The 19,819-nt window shown below is 41.4% G+C and overlaps 1 protein-coding gene across 8 annotated transcripts in view; it reads left to right on the top strand.

The window, feature by feature from the left end:
- The window catches only part of KNTC1 (kinetochore associated 1), an 81,847-nt gene that overhangs the window by 52,795 nt on the left and 9,233 nt on the right, over positions 1-19,819 (top strand). For all 8 annotated transcript variants that reach the window (XM_084649180.1, XM_084649177.1, XM_084649179.1 and 5 more), the window contains 17 exons: positions 409-525; positions 1,567-1,676; positions 1,908-2,118; positions 2,689-2,778; positions 3,132-3,303; positions 3,721-3,779; positions 3,937-4,153; positions 6,254-6,327; positions 7,337-7,547; positions 7,655-7,764; positions 8,490-8,536; positions 9,675-9,753; positions 10,496-10,614; positions 13,351-13,486; positions 17,393-17,488; positions 19,048-19,104; positions 19,712-19,766. In XM_084649180.1, coding sequence (XP_084505306.1) covers positions 409-525; positions 1,567-1,676; positions 1,908-2,118; positions 2,689-2,778; positions 3,132-3,303; positions 3,721-3,779; positions 3,937-4,153; positions 6,254-6,327; positions 7,337-7,547; positions 7,655-7,764; positions 8,490-8,536; positions 9,675-9,753; positions 10,496-10,614; positions 13,351-13,486; positions 17,393-17,488; positions 19,048-19,104; positions 19,712-19,766 — 1,960 coding nt within the window. The remainder of the gene's footprint in view (positions 1-408; positions 526-1,566; positions 1,677-1,907; positions 2,119-2,688; positions 2,779-3,131; positions 3,304-3,720; positions 3,780-3,936; positions 4,154-6,253; positions 6,328-7,336; positions 7,548-7,654; positions 7,765-8,489; positions 8,537-9,674; positions 9,754-10,495; positions 10,615-13,350; positions 13,487-17,392; positions 17,489-19,047; positions 19,105-19,711; positions 19,767-19,819) is intronic.

Here is a 19,819-nt window from a genome sequence, read left to right on the forward strand (position 1 = left end):
TAAGCTTGTACCTGCAGTAATTTAAAGGGAAAAAGTCTTTCGGGCAGTAATTTAAAGAATGGAATGGGCCTTGAGGTAAGGAAGAAGGGAAGGATTAAAAGATAACATGGCAATGGGAAAAGAGAAGGAAAGAGTGACAGAGAATATGTGTATTTTAAAAAAAAACAGAGTTATGTTTTAGGAGTTTCTAGTGACATCTCATTCTATCTGAACTCTGTTCTTAATGTAAAGAAGAGGAGGTAGGGATTATTATTCTCATTTTCCAGATTGGGAAACTGAAATACAGAATTTATGTCTTGCACAAGGTCATGCAGTGACCTAGATTTCAAGATTTCCAGTTTTCTAGGCACTAGACCATGCTTTTTAATTCACACTTTTTTTTTTTTTTTTTTTTTTTTTTTTTTTAAGGCAGTAGCTCTGGTTGGAGCGCAGCTTGCTAGTCACTATGGTGAAGCAGGAGAGACACAAAAATTTGAGGAATTAATTACTGATGCAGAGTGGGGTATCCAGTTTGGTAAACTTGGTGTGAGTATACTTTTAAATGTTTTAATCAGTTACATTCTTAATTTAAAATGCCAATATACTGCTTTTCATGGACACACGTATCATTCAGGATGTGCACTGAACTTAAATTTGTGGCAAATTTACCACTTTGAAGGACCCATGCAAGAATCTTGCTTAAATACTTTACTGAATGGGGCCCATGGTAATGAGGTTCTAGCACTTCTAGGCAAACTTCTAAGTTCTAGGCAAACTTTTTGGCCTGAGGGCCACACTGGGTTTCCAAAATTGTATGGAGGGCCGGTTAGGGAAGGCTGTGTCTCCCCAAACAGCCAGGCGTGGCCCAGCCCCCGCCTCCTATCTGACCCACACTGCCCGCTTCTCTCCCCCTGACGGCTCCCCCAGGACTCCTGCCCCATCCAACCCCCCCTGTCCCCTGACCACCCCCGGATCCCTCCACCCCTGACTGCCCCCTGCTGCCCCATCCAACCCCCCCCTCCTTCCTGACTGCCCCCCCGGAACCCCTGCCCCATCCAACCTCCCTGTTCCCTGCCCTCTGACCACCCCAACCCCATCCACACCCCCGATCTCTGACCACCACCCCAACTGCCCTACCCTCTATCCAACCCCCCTGCTCCCTGCCCCCTTACCGCGCTGCCTGGAGTACCAGAGGCTGGCAGCGCTACAGCCATGCCGCCCAGAATGCCAGGTCAGGCCATGACTCTGCAGCTGCGCTGCCAGGCCACCCAGAGCGTTGTGTCAGTGGCGCAGCACGCTGAGGCTGCGGAGGAGGGGGAACAGCAGGGGAGAGGCTGGGGGCTAGCCTCTCGGGCCAGGAGCTCAGGGGCCAAGCAGGAGCGTTCCGCAGGTCTGATGTGGCCCGCAGGCCATAGTTTGCCCACCTCTGTTCTAGCACCACTTCTTCTGGAGCTCAAACAAACAAAAGTTAACTGTTAGAATAGAAGAGTACAAATGAGTAATACCAAGCATATTGAAAATAATTCCTTGATTGTGGAAGAATATTTAAAGCACCATTACTAGACTACCCCTTTTTTGTATCTGCAGATTTCTTTCCAGACTGTATTTAGGCAGCCATCAGTAAGAAAGAAAGAACTCATAAGAACCCTGGTACAGAATCCGAATGTAGACACAGACCTTATATTGAAATACTGCAGGTAATATCTGAAGCAAGTCAAAATTGTGTTATTGCTGCCATAATAAGTAATGTGTTTATATGATTGTTTCAATTTAAATATCGGCTGTTTATGAATAAACAAACTCGAAAAACAACTGTCCACCTTTGTAAAATGCAGTATGAGTAATTCTGGCTGTTGTGAATTTATTCATAATGAAATCCACACCCTAATCATGCCAATTTAAAATGAAAACATTTTCTCCCTTTTCAGAACTTTCATGTTGGACAGTGATGCAGCACTGCAGCTTTGCATTGAAACACTCCTTCTCCAGAGTGCTAATGCAAATCAAGTTGAAGGAGACTCTGCAGGGGATACTGTGAAGCAGCCTCATTCCACACTACTGGCCAAATCAGTAAAAATAATTCCTTTACTGAAAAGCACAAAAGACCTGGTCATTAGCCTCAGTGGAATACTGCACAAGGTAAAACAGTTAAAAGCACGCATGTCACTTCAAACACTACTTTCATAGCTATCCTCTCACTCTGATGAATGTGGCTATTTTAAGAACTGCATTTAGATCTTTGTTACTGCTGTTAATGTTTTGTTAGTTTAATTAAGAAAATACTGCAAGAGACAATGTGTTAGAATTTCCTCTTTTTTTTTCCTCTTTCTCTCTCCCCCTTCTCCCTATTGATTGAAAATAAAACAAAACAAAAAAAACCTAGAAATTCTTCAAAAGTTTCAATTAAAAATATACATTTACTTGAGTGTATCCTGGGAGCTTACTCTCTTTTCTTCTTTCTGTTTGTTCATTACTGACATAATTTGGCCTCTCTGGAATGCCATGACCACTTTGTAAGGTTTTGAGATTATGGTATGAGTAGTGATCTAATTTTCTAGAATGGAAGTAATAAATGCCAGAAGTAAATAAGAAGGTGCTTTGAAGCGCTCAGGTTCTTCATCATTATGTGTATCTAGTTGAAAATAAAATTTGAAAAACCATGAAGACTGAATTTTATCAGTTCTTTTCTTGTTTTGTTTCTTGGAACAGCTTGATCCATATGACTATGAAACTATAGAAAATGTCCTGAGAGTGATACAAAGAGCTGATGAAAATAGCACAAGTATCCAGCTTAACCAGGTACAATTAAAAATAAGCCACTGGTACTTCGTTTACAACTTCTAGCTCAATCTTTGTTTATTTATATAGTTTTAAACTAATTGAAACATAGATTCTTGCATTACTCCATTTGCCTATCTCCACTAGCATCAGTTGGAGTTGCATGTTTGTAGAGAGGGCAAAATACATTCAACTAAATAGTGAAGTGTAGCTGTTTCTCAGCAAAGGCTCACAAGAGGGGAAAAAACACTATAGCTATACAATAATCCTGGCAAAAAATATTCCCAAAACTTGTGGGCAGATGTTGAGGCCGTTTTTTTACTTCAGAAAAATACAGTAGTTATGTAACTTTTCTTCCTGTTTTTTTCTTCTAGGCTTTGAGCTTATTGAAACACCTGGAATCCTATAAAAGAACTTCCCCTCCTGTGGATCTGGAACACCAATATATTTTAGAGCATGTGATTTCCCTATCTCCAGCTGCTCAAACCAGGCTTCCTTTTCATTTGATATTCTTTAGAACCACGCAGTGTTTCTGGAGTATTATATGTACGATCAGTATTCTAGCTATCTGTGTTTATATACAGTCCCCCTCATTGTACTATCTTAAAACCTCACAGATGTACAATCTTTAATGTATTTATCCTTCCAACACTCCTAGGAAGAACTGTTGCCCCCCTTTTACAGAGTGGGAAGCTGTGGCACAGAGAAACTAAGGGTCATTTTGACTGCAGTGGAGCTATGACAATTTATACCAACTGAGGACTTGCCCACAAGTGACCTATCCAAGGTTACACAGGGCGTGTATAAAGGAGGAGGGAATTTACACCCTAATCAGAGAATCATCCTTCCTCTCATCAATAGATTCCTACATCTAGCAAAAAATTGAAATTACTTCATGTCTTAGGGGGAAATTATATTGGGATAGTGTGACTTTTTCTAGATCATTGTCTGATTTTCTTACAGCTGCAGAGCTTACTGAGGAGTCTTTCCCAACTCTTCTCTTGATTTCCAAACTAATGAAGGTAAAGCTGTGCCTCTGTCTAGGGGAATTTTTATTTCAGAATCATTCACTCTTTTCCTGAGGGAAAAAAGCATTGTTTTTTCTTTTGAGTGTTGTTGGCCTCATTGTATACATATCAGACTTAATCAATTTTTAACCTGCACCTGATACTCTTCTAGGTTTCACTGGATACCCTATATATGTCGGCAGCCAGGCATGTCTTTGAAAAAAAATTGAAGCCAAAAGTATTTGAACTGACAAAAGCTGGATGTTCATCAGTGATTAACAAGGAAACTACTAAAACAGTGCAAACCATTCAATCCTACCTGCTATCCATAGTTAATCCAGAATGGGCTGTAGCTATTGCTCACAAGATTGCACAAGAACTTCCAACAGGTATGGTGTGCATGTGTTTGGGGTTTTTTTGTTTTAGGTTTGATGGGGGTTTTTTTGGTTTGGGAGGTGAGGGGGGAATGAGATGGGCAACTTTTTAGTTTTGCTTCTAACATCATCTTTGTAGCATTTTTGGAGGTTAACCTACATCTAGCCTCCCCAGATAATTTACCATTTTTGTTCCTAAACCCAGTCTGGGAAAAATGGAAAGATGCCAGTTGCTGAATATAGGTGGAGGTGATGTTTTACATGTTATTTATTTGTTAATAAACATTTATGTTGTCATGCCATAACTTTGAATGGCACTTCAAAGGTTTTTTTGTTTTGTTCGTTTTTTAACCATGTTTCAAACCTGTCAGAATGTGACTGGCCACACTGAAAGAAGTAAATCCAGCTCCCCTCCATCAGAGCAGGTGCCCCCATTTGGTCAATTGAGAAGGCAGGCAACACCTGGTGGTTGTAAAGGATCAGGGAGAGATCCAATGAGGGGAAGTCCCTGAAGGAAGTCAGGAGAGGGAGTCCTAGTGAGTCAGTGCTGACTGGTTCAGACAGAAAGGGCAGATGATTGCTACCAGGAGACTGAAAGGTACTGGAAGGATGTAGAAAGTGTTTCCTGGGGGAAAGGCTGAAGGCAGGAGAGCAGCAAGAGGGATTTGTTGGCTGGCATCCCCATGCGTGAGAGCCAGGGGAGCAGTGGAGGAGCCTACCTGCTGACCTCTCCAGGGTTGGAGAGCTGGACCCAGAGGACCCATGAGACGGCCAGAGGAGCGAGGGATGCTCTCCTGGTAAAGATGATCTCCCAGCAGAGAGCCTGTGAGGGTTCCTACAGGGAGGAGCAGAGTTGTACGTCATCTGGAAGGGCTAGGATGGCTGTCCTGAAAGTGGGAAGGAAGTGAATGGACAAGGCCACCGAGGTGTGGCAGAAGACACCAGGGTTCCGCAAAGATGCTTCCCAGAAGGGATGTTGTGATGGTTCCCACTGGGAAGAGCGGAAGTATACTCCAGCTGGAAGGGCTGGGGTGGCCGTCTTGGTATAAGGACGGGAGAAAACTTACGGAGTTCAGGGCTGTGGTGGAGAGCTAGGGTGTGGTGAGAGACACCAGGGTTGTCTGTTTCATGTACTGTTCAGACTATGCTGGGGAATGATTAGGGAAAGCAGAGACTGCTAGAAATGAGTAGAGTCCTGGGATCTGGCACTGAGACTCCAGCTAGGAAGGGCTGGGAGTAGTCTGCTAAGGAGGAGAGCCCCTGAACAAGCAGGGGAATGACAGCTCTCCAGGCAGAAAAGCCTAGGGGTAGGAAGAGGAACATTTGTTTGTGGGGCTGTAATTTGTGACTTTGAGTTTTTGTTTGAGTTTATTTTCAGTAAAAGAAACCCAGGCTCCCAGGAGGGGTATTTTGACCACAGAAAAAGTAGAGTCTGTGTAAGGGGCCCTGAAGGAGGGAAATAGAGGCAGGATGTCGTAGAGTGATCTCTGACCCTAAGAGACCTCAACATAAATGAGACCAGACAAAGTAAAGGGGTAGAGGAAAAAAGGGACAAGGGTTACACAAATCAGTGAGAGTCTTCTTTGTGTTCTGATATTTTGAAGTCAAGACTGAGGTGGAGTGGCAGATGCAGAAGTGGAAGTCAGTGGTGGGAAGCAAAGTGAAAAGTTACATTTTGGGAAGAGTTAGAGACTTATCTTGCTATTAAATTTCTGTCAGGTTAGGGTTGTTCACAGGATTTAAACAAGTATAAGGCTAAAAAGCTAAAATTTGGTACTGGTTACTTACCAGAGTAATTTCAAGTCATAGTTTTTAGAGTCTTGAAAGTAAATATTCCAGCAGCCCTAAAGTGTTAAAACAATGAACTTGCTTCTCATTTATGTTTTAGCTATACATGTAAGATAATTTTCCATCTTTTCTTGCTAAGGAAAACTGATTGAAAACTAGATCAAGAAAACCTTAACAGTTAGCTTGTAAACATTTTCTTAATATTCTAAACTAAATGCTTTTGAACCCCAAGAGAAGGGAGCAAAACATTTTAAACAGGTGGCTCTATGTACCATAGAAGGGATTTATGAAAACATATTTATCATTCTTTACTGTTTTCTTTTTAAGGGCCTGACCAGATTCAGGCATTGAAATTCTGTCTCTATTTAGCTGAGAAATGGCTAACGAATACTACAACCAAGGTAATGACACCAGATCCACAGGACATACCTGAATATATAGAAATGATAATTTTTATGTTTTTTGTTTTGTTGTAATTTGGATTATAAAGTGTGCATCATATCAAACCACCAAAGACTTTTTTCATTCAAATTAAAAAAAACTCCACAGTATAAACAATAAATCCCTTTTTATATGAAGTGCACTAATGGAAAGTGACTGGAAAAAAATTGCATCTACAACAGAATTACTCTCTCTGTCCAGTTGTCATTTATCTGTTATTTTCTAACAAATATGGGTTGTGGGTTGGTTTTTTGTCTCTTTGGGGGAGCCAGGGGGGGATTCTCATACTTTGCTATGAGAGAATGAGCTGGATTCTATTAATAAACAGATTAATTTCGTTCCAATTACAGAACCTTCACTGCTGATAGATTCTTTCTAGCATGCACATCCCTAACTCGACTCTCAGATTCCAGGCTGAATTTCTGGGCTGGCAGTTGGGGACAGAGGAGGGAGGGGGAAACTTGCTGTGGAGTCACTGAGACAATGAACATAAAACATCACGATGACATTTTTCGAAAATTCACATCTCTGATTAGAACCACGCTTAAATTGAAGGTTTATTATGCTTGCTAGGCTTATAGCTGAACCCAAGTTTTCTTCAGCTTTATCCAAACTCTTTCCCATAATGTTTCTTATCTACTATTACATATAGACATATCACTTTTGCTGGCTTTTCCACAGTGCTCATTATTGTCCAAGGACATTGGCAATGAATAATATCATTAAAATACTGTTACTGTTACATTCCTAGCAGCTGCTCCAGAGAGCTGTCTCTCTGCTTGGCACATAAAGGTCTAGAAACTTGGATGGAAATACTACAAAAGCAACAGGCTTTATACACTAGTTACATGTTCAACTGTTACATCAGACTGAATGTTATGGTGAATAGTCAACATTTTTTTTCCCAAGCCTCTAAATGGAAGGAAGTTTATTTAGATTTGTTACAAATGTCCCTATTTTTTGATAAAGGATGAATCGCATGAAAAAGCTGAAGTACTGCTGAAGAAGTTACGTATGCAGTACAAGAGATCAGCCACAGAAACTGTGCTAATAACCCACAAATTAAGCACTGCAGAGCATCTAAAACTTACTGGAAAGCCAGCAAATCTTATTGCTTTACTCTATGAGCACAGCAGCATAAACCAAAGGATTCAAAATCCAACCAGCCGAGATTATCCAGGTTAGTAAACTTTCTCTAGTAAATTTCTGAGGGGCTACATGGGTATAATTTACAAATGAATCTTGATGAGGATTTTTAAAATACATTTGCATTTTCTATATATGTAGATATTCATGCAGCAGCTAAGGAAATAGCTGAAATTAACAACTTGGATATGAACAAAATCTGGGATAAATTGCTTGAAAAATGGCTGTGTCCAAATATACCAACAGATGAAGTAAGTAGGAAATTCATGAGGGAATGAGCTTTATATTTTATAGAAAACTATTATTCTCAGCTCCTCACAAACCAGGGTTGTGAGCATTGAGAAGATAGAGCTGTGCAGATGTATCTAAAACAGACTTCAGACCAACTTCATTTCAATGTCTTTTTAGGTCTTTCCTGATGAGAACAATTTGAAATAGTTTTCCTTGTACTCTGTATAGAGATCAGGACCCTCATTTTCTGGTCTGGCTGTTAGTTGTCTTTGGTGCAGATCTCAGGAAACGTAGAGAATAGTAAAGATGGCTTTACACATCCTTGATCTTGGAGCCAGCTTGGGGGTAATTCAGCTCCCAGTGCAAGTTAGAGCAGTGTTGGGGTTCATTGTCCAATACTCTGTACTGTATGTCCATCCTAAGCAAATGGATGGACAGGGAAAAGGAATGACAGACCCTTAGCTTCAACATTCCGTGTCTCCAAAACAGCAGTCAGCAAAGTGAGGAGTAATTAGCACTTGATGAAGGGATAGCATATATTATGGAGCAACAAGGGGTAGAGCAGAAGAGGAATTGTGACAGTCAAAAATTTATTTCCAGTGCTCCTTCTGGGGTGGCACAGTTATGCAGTCCCTTACGCAGGATTTGAATAAAGGCTCAATCTAGCCCTTGAATGATTTTTCCCCTTCAAAACCTGCAAGTTCAAATAATTCCATAACTACTTTTATCCACTTCTGCTTTATAGAAAACTCAAAGTTTTGGGGATGTACAGGAAGATGAAGAACTCAGGAGGTATGTTTGTCTTCTGATATATAGTCAATTTTTGTTAACTTAAGTTTTAATGAGTTTTGGCTTCCCAGCAGATAAAACACAATACTCAGGCAAAACTCCCATTGGCTGTAATGGGATGCTGGCGTAGGGAAGGAATGTAGTATTGGGCCCACAGTACTGTTGTGGTTTTAAACATGATCCTGCTGCCCTGCTAAACATCCAGGTGGATGCTGTAGATTAATTGATGATAATGTGTGGAAATAGGCTGTATGTTAGATTGGGCTGAACAGATGGTGAAGGGTTCATGTTTAGCTATTCCACCTGGAAACAGGCAGGGCACACCCTGACTGTTTTGTAGAAGCAATGCACACATTGCTCTATCCAAGGACAAGGACTAGATATGAACCATGAGAACTTGATTGTTGGGACAGCAACTGTGGGAAGCTTTCTTAGCCTGGGCTCAAGGCCTGAGAACCAGGATTGTAGTAGATAAAGGATGGTAAATAAGTATATTAATCAACGTCATACATTCCTTTGTGTATCTTTTTGCGGTAGCAGTGTGTAATGCTTAGGGGGGAGAAATATAATAAAAGGAGAAGGTGGAAGGCAGGGGGGCAGAACAGCCCATCTCAGCTGACCAGCCTGCTTGCTTGCATAAAGCTGTGTTCTGTCTCATCATTGAACTGCCACAAGATGGCACTTTCATATAGCTACTTCATTACAAGTTACAAAAGCTAAATTGTTGCCTCTTACAAATTAGTTTTGAGCAGGTTTTAAAGATTACCACATAGTGCAAAATCAGAGTGGGCAGTCATTGTTCTCTAAACACCAGGGAAATGGAAAAGAACTATGTTGCACATCTTGTATTATCCCATCTGTATTTTCTCTGAACATAAGGCTTGAATCTTCAGATACTTATTCCCTCAGGTAGTCCCATTCATAATGAAACTACATGTGAGATTAAGCACTATGCATGGAAGTAAGGGTTTCCATGACTGGGTCCGCAGTTTTGTCGTCATGTACATTGTAGGGCAGTGTTAATCCATATCTCATATTGGTAGTAAAATATATTTGTCTGGAATAAAATGAATATGCTGTATTATAATGCAAAGGCTATGCAATGCTGTACTTTTACGAAAAAGAAATGATTTTTTTTCAGAGTTATATATCTACTTCAACCACGCCCAATGGATTACAGCTCAAGAATGCTTTTTGCAATTACAACATCTGCCACATCTGTAAGTTTAGAGACGACTTTAAAAAAAACACTTAGTGATTTCCCATCTTTATTATACTTTAATAAATCTGTTTAAAGGAACTGGTGTTAATTATGAGGCTTTGTAACTTGCTTTAGCATATGCACATAAATTATTCAGTTTTATACTTAATAATTTCTCTCTTTTGGTGTGAAATCCTGATTTCATTGAAGTCAATGGGAGTTTTGCCACTAACTTAATTCGTGGCCAGGATTTCACCCTTGAACTCCAGGACTTTGAATTATTGCTGATTGAACTTGCCTTTGGGTGGTATTAGGACTAACTTTAAGAGCACTTAATATAGGTAGCTTTATAGTGCACTAAGCTATTGGCTCATGTTTGCTTAGTGGAGGAGGGAAACTCCAACCCAACAGTTAAAACAACTGTGGTTCCTTCTCCACTTTACAAGAGCCAGCAGTCCATGCAAATTTAAAAAAAACAACCAATACAACAGGCCATAACTATTTCATCTTTACTGTTACATTCTAAAAGCCTGGAAAATCAGATGGGCCCAGCAGTGTGCCTTGAAGTTCAACAAATAGTTTAACTGGACAACAAATTCTTATAGGTTGAAAGGAAACCTGTCCAGGTTAATCTGCACAACATTTGTGCTAAACAGAGCCCATGAATGTTAGACTGAATATGTAAATTATTTAAAAAATCCTGTTTTGTTACTATTCAGCAAATAGGTGTACTTTACCAAGAACCATATTTTCTCTTTCAGCCTATTGGTGTGAACCAGTTGACATTTGCCCAGAGAAGCAGAGCTCTTAAGTGTCTGATCTACTTAGCAGATGCAGATACGGTTGAATCACTGTTTAAGAAACCCATTGAGAAAGTAAAGTAAGCTGAATTTTCTTCCGTATTAGAAAATATTCCAATTAAATCCAAATATGCTTCCATAAACCTCTTAGGACAGAAGTGTTTTTGTTTTCCATTTGAGGGGAAGTACTTTTGTTGATTTTTTTATTAATTATTATTATTTTGCCTTCCTTTTTCTCCTCCATTTTTTAACTTATTTCAAAAGTACACACTTTGTCTTCTTGCATGTATTATATATACAATACTGCATAATAATAGTGCCCATTTTTTACTCTGAAAGTGACTGAGAAATTTCTATGTCTATGCTCGGCCATGAAGCCGATTTTAACTACTTTCTTTGTATAGATTATGGTGATTTCCATGATATTTGAAGTATTTCCTCTCGCCATCTATGGGCCTTATGTTCAGAGTCCCTTTAGGAGTCTTGTCTTGGGTACACACCTTCTCCTTAGTCAATAGACACTAAATTTGGGCATCTTGGGAGGATATTTGCCTCTGCAGAAAAATTATGAATAATTGTAATTCTTTTAAGGTATTATCTCCTATAGAGCCATGCTCTCCAACTCCTCTTGAGAATTTGGATTGTGGATTTCTTTTATAATTAATCTGGGGCAAGGGCCCATTTTATCCATAGAAAACTATGTCTAAAATGCATAATGCTGTGCACTACATGTGTCTGTGTAATTCTATTCATCTCTGTGTGAGAGTCGGATTCTAATGTAAGAGTTACAGTAAGTTTTTAGTCACTAGTGATATTTTGAACTACCCATCCTTCTGTGACATGTTCCTCTGGTATTATCTGGACCGGTGACCTGCTAGGTCACTCCAATTCTTGACTCTGGGAGCCAGCCTTACCCTGCTCTGCTGTGAGAATCCCCACTCCTAGGCTGTTCATGCATAGCCTCTGGCATGTAAGCTGCTTCTTGGATTGTGCAACTGAATGACACTAGCCAATATCTCTGACACAACCCTAGGAACCTCCATCTTGCAGTGCCCAGTTATGCCCACTGGACGCTGCAAACTTACGAGTTCATCAATTTAACAAAGAAATTGATATGCACCAGGCTTGTTATCCCAAAGGGAGCCTCTGACACGCTTCAAACCAAATGCACTGCTTCAGGTAGAATAAACAAACAAATTTATTAACTATTGTGGCAAATTGCTGGCACTACTATGATGGGTCCCGCGCTTTCTCTTCTTGTGGGGGAGGTTCAGGGCGCCATTTCTCACCCCTGATCTGACCCCTGATCTGGGGTATTAACTGTCCCACTAGTATCCCAGAGAAGGGGGGTGGAGAGGGAGGGACCCGGGCCTGCCCTCTACTCCAGATCCCAGCCCAGGGGCCCTAGGGATAGTGGCAAACCACTTGAACTAGCGATTCCTTCCCCTTTCCTTCTCTGGCCCTTCAGCTTGTGGGGCTTCCTACCCTCTCTCTCTGCTTGGGCCAGGTTTCTCCCAACCCCTTGTGTCTGAGGAGTCCCTCTACTCTGCACAAGCCGGGTTTCCCTTTACCTAGGGTCTTGGTCTTCTGGCCCGCCACAGCACTTCTCCAAACTCTCCTCTGCTTCCCTCCTAATTGTTCTCCTTCAGACTGCTCTCTGCTCCAACACCAAATCACTCTGCTTCAACTCCTCCCAACTGTCTGATTGAAGCAGGGGGGTTTTATCAGGTGACTGGCTTCAGGTGCTCTAATTAATCTATAGCAACCTCTCTTCCCTCTACAGGGAATAAGGCTCTTATCATCATGGGGCTTACATATCTCCCCTCTATCACCCTCCTGATGCCCTCTGGCCATGCTGTATCACACTATAAAGACAGATTTTAAGTGATTATAAGTCAAAATATAACAAGTCAGATTTGGTCAAATGAAATAAAAGCAAAACGCATTCTAAGCTGATCTTAACACTTTCAGTGTCCTTACGCACTTAGATGCTTCTCACCACAGGCTGGCTGGTTGCTCTTCAGCCAGGCTCTCCCCTTTGATCAGCACTTCAGTTGCTTGGTATGGTGTCTGGAGACGTAGATGGAAGAGAGAGAGAGAGCATGACAAAGTCTCTCTCTTTTATCATGTCCTTCCCTCTTGGCTCCCCCCCACCCCCCCGTTCAGAGTCAGGTGAGCATTACCTCATCACAGTTCCAAACTGACCAAAGGAAGCGGGGTGTCTCCCTCAAGAGTCTAACAGATTCCTTTGTTGCTGCCTAGGCCAGCGTCCTTTGTTCCTGTGAGGCTGGGCTGGGCTTGTCCCATACCTACCCTGACGAGGTGTGAACTGCCTCTCTGCTCTTGGAGAGTTTTTGCCTGGGCTTGCTTTAAAACCATGAGGATACATTTTCAGCCTCATAACTATATACATGAAATTATAACCTATAACATTTACTGTAACAATTACTATAATATCACTATAACAACCATGCTCAGGTCATCATGAGGCTTCCGAAGACACCTAACATGACAGACTTTGCACTGGATACCACACAATCATTTTATAAAGATGAACCTGGGGGTGTAGGGTGTTCCCCCGAGGTACATAGCGTCACACCTTCTCATTGTGCAGTATTTGGTTAATTCAGAGAAAAATGTTGTGTTCAATAAACTTGCTTTCATAAGACTATAGTTGATATTGGTACTGTCTCTTATTTTTTTAATCATTAGTGAATTAAATTAGTTTTATTCTAAACTTGAATCTAACTGGTAAGAACTACATGGATTATAAAACAGCTGTCACTATAAGTATCACAACTCTTCTGTTTTTGCAGATATTTTCTACAATGCTTCATTTATCTGGCAGAGTTTGAAACATTGAACATTCCATACACCTATGAATCCTTTCACAGGAGTCCTAAAGAAGGAATGATTAAGGGACTGTGGAAAAACCATAGCCACGAACCCACGGTATGATTAAGAAGAGACAGTAAATTTGATGGTGTATATGTGTGAATAATTATATTATACATTTTGTGTGTGTGCGCATGCCTACATGCTGCATGTTTTGTATATTTTTAGGTTTTAGTTGCTTGTTGATATTTTTTTAAAAGGCCTTGAAAAATATACATAATTTCACAGTATAAAAACCTATTCTATTTTAATGGTACAAATATCAAAGGATGACAGGTGCATACCTTTTGAGCAACTGTTAGTTATCTGACTATGCTAAATTGGCAGTGGAGCCTTAGCTATACCCTGTGACACACTTCATTTTGAATTGTTTGTTTTACATCCAGTGATTTGCTGCATTAAAATATCCAGTACTGCATTTATAACTTTAAAAAGTTGAGTTAATAAATATCTGAGGATAAGACAGAGAGGCAAGTTTCTATGGAGAAATTATTACTTGTGCAGAAAGGACACTATCCTACTGAGGAAAGTTTCAATGACAATACTTCTGTTTTTATACCCATAAGATGGAAATGGTCAGATCTTCAGCAGAGGGGCATAGTTCAAAATATGGAAATAAGAGAACAAACGGGGTAACGGAAGAAACACTAACACATCAAATAAAATGTGGGGATTTTTAAACATGCTAACATCCTGCTTGTGCGTCTAAACCAACTTTGGGGATATATCTGGCCTTTCAGGAGAAAAGTCTGTATAAGACCACTAACCTCTCTAAAACAGTGGTTCCCAAACTTTAACAGCCCGCGAACCCCTTTCACTAAATTGTGAAATCTTGTGAACCCACTCCTAAAAATTAATGGTTTCAGAGTAGCAGCCGTGTTAGTCTGTATTCGCAAAAAGAAAAGGAGTACTTGTGGCACCAATTTATTTGAGCATAAGCTTTCATGAGCTACAGCTCACTTCATTAGATGCATAAAGTGGAAAATGCAGTGAGGATGTTTTATACACACAGACCATGAAAAAATGGGTGTTTATCACTTCAAAAGTATTTTCCACTTTATGCATCCGATGAAGTGAGCTGTAGCTCACGAAAGCTTATCTCAAATAAATTGGTTAGTCTCTAAGGTGCCACAAGTACTCCTTTTCTTTTTTCTAAAAATGAATATTTCCAGGGATTTAAGTTTAAATTTCCTCAGTGAGCTGGATGCGCTTGCTTTGCTTTGCATAGCTCTTGGAAGTCCAGAACCACCGGCGAAAGATAAAGTCTCAGGTCTGGTTCGGCATCAAGTCTGTTTCTGTATTTGGTTTTCAGATGTGCATACGAGGAAAATGCTTTCTCGCATAAGTATGTTGTTGAAAATGGTAACAAAACTGCAGCAGATTTTTCTGCCAGAAGGGGGTACTCGTTTCTTAAACGCAGCCAAAAGTTGATCAATGACAGATTTCTGAAACTCCTCTTTCAGTTCGTAATCACAGGAGATCTCACTCAATTTCTCTTTTTCCTCAGTGTTCAATATCTGTGTTGAGAAAGTGGTATCATCAAAAGGGGTGCGAATCCAGTCATTATTGCCTGACACAGCTGGAAAGTATTCCCTGAAAGTCCTTTTAGGTGTGCAGTTATATTGGTTTTAGTGCACTGAACCAACTGAAGTTTATGTTCTGCCAGGAATTCATGAAGATTACTAAAATGCTCAGTTTGATTGTTTTCCAAACAACTTTCCCAGAACTGCAACTTCTTTATCATGAATTCAACTCGCCTTTGCACATTGAAAACAGTTATATTGAGGTCTTGAAGAGATAAATTTGGTCATTAATTCTTGAGAAAATATCTGCTAAATAAGCTAAGCTCTGGAGCCAGACATTATTTTCCATACAGCTGGCAAGCTGGAAAGGGTGGCTGTTGGAAAAAAAAACTAGGATTTCCGTTCTAAGCTCAAACAAGCGCACAAGGATTTTGCATCATGAGAGCCATCTAACTTCAGTATGGGTCAACAGACAATTGTGTATACTACCCATTTCTTCACAAAGTATGTGAAAAATTCTGGATTTGTTGGCCGCGATTTTATGAAATTCACCATTTTCACTGCATTGTCCAGCACTTCCTTCAGTCCCTCAGGCACGTGTTTTGTTGCAAGGGCTTGTCTATAGATGCTACAATGAGTCCAAGACACTTTTGATGCAACCTTTTTTGTTCGCGCTACAAATCCAGTATACTTCCCCGCCATTGATGTGGCCCCATCAGTGCAAATGTCCAGGCAACGAGACCAATCTATTTCATTTTCTTGAAAATATGCATTCGTCAGATTGAAGATATCTTCTCCAGTTGTACGTTCTTCCAGTGGTCGGCAAAACAAGTCTTCTTCAATGATACCATCATTCACATAATGTACAAACAGTAGCAAAATAGCTAGATTATCTACATCAGTTGATTCATCCAACTGTGTAGCATAATATAGACTATCGTTCACTCTATGTACAATTGTGGTCTCTACATTATTTGACATGTCTTTAATTCTTCGTGATAACGTATTATTGGACAAAGGTACCATGTCAATCCTTTTTGCAGCCTTTTCTCCGAGTATGCAATGAACTATGTTTTTTATACATGGACCAATCAAGCTCTCTGCTATGGTATGGGCTTCTGATGCTTTTGCTATTTGGTAACTCACGCAGTGTGACACTTCAAGTGCATTTTCATTACCAGTACTTTCTTTGGATATAAAACTGGTAATTTCACTTTTCCTCTCAGCTAATTTTCGCTTGTCAAGTTGTGCAGGATGCCTAGTTTCTAAATGGCGCCGAAGTAGAGAAGGTTTGAGGCTGCTGTTTGCTAGAACATCACCACAAATCACACAGTGGTTTTGGACATTCTTGATTACCAATGCATGTAAAGCCATATTTTATATAATCATCATCATATTTTCTTTTCTTTGTAAGTGACTTTCCAGGACCATCATGATCATTAGACTTAGATTTTTCCACAGTGTGGACTTGAGGAAACACTAGATGATTCTTGCATCTTTACACTTTCCATTTTCAGCCACTTATCCATTGAACTTGTGTACAAAAGTTCTAATAAAAATATCACAGAGAGACTGCTAACAACCAACAAACTAGAAAATGAGACGATTCACTCAAGTCTCACTGAAGCAAAACAGCACTCCAGAGACCATAACAATTACTGAGGCACCTTAACACTGCAACACTGGCTACAGTGTGCTTCTGGCTGGTTTGGCTCGCAAACAGCTTTTCCTCCGCCACGAGGTCTGTCCCTACAAGGGTGCCCTGCGAGGGACAAATTAGCTTGGACCACCCCCACGTACAGTGTGGTCCCTGTTCACTCTGCCCTGGATGTCAGCTTCCCCTGTCTGACAAGGACCGGGGTCCGAGCTGCCACGTGCGCGGCTGGGGTCTCAGCTGCCACCCTGCTCACCGCAGGGCTCAGGCTACTGGCCCCGCGCCAGAGTCTGGGCTGTCAGCTTCACACTCCGTAGGGCTCCTGCTACTGGACTCCATTGACCACCCCGGGCAGCTGAGCTCCACTGAGCTTGGGCTGCAGGTCCCGCTGACCGCCAGAGCTCGGGCTGCCGGCCCCAACTGTCCTGCCCCGCTCTTCCTGAGGCTCAGACTCCCAGCCCCATGCGGAGCGCTGGGGTTCGGGCTGCCGGCTCCCCCGGCAAGGGGCAGGGCTCAGGTTGCCAGCCCCAACTGCCTGGCCCCGCTCTTCCTGGGGCTTGGGCTGTCTGCCCTACAGCCGGGTCCTACCTGCTGCCTCCAGTGCCCGGGGTCCTCTGGCCGCCATTAGTGAAATTTTTCTGGCGAACTCCCTGTAACGTTCTGCAAACCCCCTGGGGTTTATAACTCTACCTAGAAAACTAAAATAACTCTATCTTAGAATCCTCTGTAGTTTTCTAGGTAATGTAGTTTAATGAAATAATTCAATTTGTCTTGTTTTTGCTTTAGGCTGCCAGACTGGTGACTGAACTTAGTTTAGAATATAAAGTGTATGATCCTCAACTTTGGAGTGGCTTACTGCAGAAACTACTTGGTTTCAATATGGTAAGGAACTTCTAGGTAATATTTGAAACATACTGTTCTTTAGGGACATTAAAGAGATGCTGCATTGGGGCAACTGTGTATGCAAGCAAATGCAAAACAAACACACACTAGGAACGTCAGCTTCTGATTGCTAAACAGTGAAATTAAAATGCATGTTATACAAACTTACTGGGCTTGTTTAGGCAACAGTTGGCGTGCTGCAAGCTGGGGTATAAATTTACATGTCACTAACATGCTGCACACTAACTTTCCATGCAGACCCTGCTGCTGTGCTCTAACAGTTCCCTAGTGCTCTTTGATGTGTGCTTATTTCAAAGTGGAATACATCAAAGTGCACTAAGGAACTTTTTAGTGCACAGAGGCAGGGCAACACAGCTAGCTAGCATGTAGCATCTGGAGATTTACATCTCAGCATGCCACACCATCTCTCTAAATCAGAGATGAGCAAAGTATGGCCTGCGGGCCAGATTCAGCCGCTCAGAGCTTTGGATCCAGCCTGCACAGTGGCCACCCCCGTGGCACTGCGGGCCTCGCGCCACTCCAAGAAGCAGCCGGCACCACATCCCTGCGGTCTGTGTGGGAGGGGGCACAGAGAGCTCTGCACACTGCTCTTGCCTGTGGGTACCTCCCTCGAAGCTCCCATTGGCCAGGAACAGGGAACCGCAGCGCCACGGGGGTGGCAATCCCGCCAGCCGGATATGGAGCCTGAACCCCTCCCGCACTCCAACTCCCTGCCCTGAGCCTGCTGCCTGCACCTCAGCCCCCTTCCCTGAGTCGTCTCCTGCACACCGCACCCCTCCTGCACCACTGCCCTGAGCCCCCTCCCACACTGCACCCTCCCTGTGCCCCAACTCCCTTCCCTGAGCCCCCTTGTACACCCCCCCACCGCTCCTCTGCCCCAACCCCTTGCCCTGAGGCCCTTCCTGCACATCACATCACATCCCCTCCCATTCTCTGTACTCCCTCCTGCACCCCAACCCCCTGCCCTACATTCGTGGCTCTGCAAGCAATTTCCCCACCCAGATGTGGCCCTCAGGCCAAAAGGTTGCCCACCACTGGTCTAGATATAAGCCCACTATGGGTTATTGCTGTCTTATCTGTGACTGATTATTTTTTTGTGCTGTTGGCAGTGAGAATTTTTAAAGCTTCAGGGGTTTTTGTATTTGTTTTTTAACTTATTGTGTGAAAACTTGAGCAGAACAGTTCAAGATCTACATTATGAATTTTGGAAAATGACTCCTTTCAAAGTTAGTTGTAGGAGTCCAAATCATATATGATGATGATAATGAGGAAAAGAATTTCAGTACAGTATATACACCACCAGACACAGATATATAATTGATAAAATGTTACATTCAACTTATTGAAATGCAGGATACATTGATGATAACATTCTTAATTTTGTAATACAAAATATTAACGTTTGCTTGGGTTGTCCAGTTTAGGAACTGCAAATTCACAATTTAATGTCAAGAGCATAAATATGATTTTATCCTGTAGGTTCTTGTGTAAATCTACAAAATACTAAGACATTTTGTACTGGAATAATTGTTTTTCAGATTCATTATCTCAGAAAAGTTTTGATAGCAATTACTGGGGTTCCTTCATTATGGCAGGTATGTAAATCTCTTATGAATCTGCTCTGCGCCCCAGTTCCTCATCTAAAATAGTATAAGGATACTTACTTTCCTTTTTGCAAACAGTTTTGTCATCTGTTGATGGAAAGTGCTAGACATAAGTACTCCATAATAAATGGTACCAGATTTTATTGCTGTTAAATGTAATAGTTATTTTCAACTGTACTGTAAGGTTGTATCATTTCTTCCTTCATCAGACCCTTATTTTGAGGGATTTGTAAATTGGTGGTAACGTTATTTTGTCTAGGTCAATCCTGCAAAGTCAGGAGTATGGTAAAGACTAACTAGGAGGTCTGATACTTAGAGATTTATTTAGTGTCTGATGCCATTGCCTCTGGGAGCCATGGAGTTTAAAAAGAAAAATATAGGGATTAGACACTAGCCTCAGAAGGTAGACATCCAAGAACCCAGTGTTCAAAATCTTACAGCTTAAATTCTATAATTTAGAATATAGTACTGGATATTACCTTAGTCCAAAGTTGAGTTGTTGTTTTAAAAAAATGAATTTGACAATTCCCAAAATTCCATATTGTGCTGGCTTTTGTGAACGTTATGGGTGTTTTAAAAATCTATTTACTTTCAATAGATTCCTAACTTTAGCCGAGCTTGGAGAAGTGTAATTCTGGCACCATTTCTTGCAGGTAGGTTTATCCTTAGCTCTTTCATGCTTGTGTAATACTTTGGCAGTACTGTG

The sequence above is a fragment of the Lepidochelys olivacea genome (genome assembly GCF_965140295.1).
Source record: "Lepidochelys olivacea isolate rLepOli2 genome assembly, chromosome: 15".
NCBI classification, from domain to species: Eukaryota; Metazoa; Chordata; order Testudines; family Cheloniidae; genus Lepidochelys; species Lepidochelys olivacea.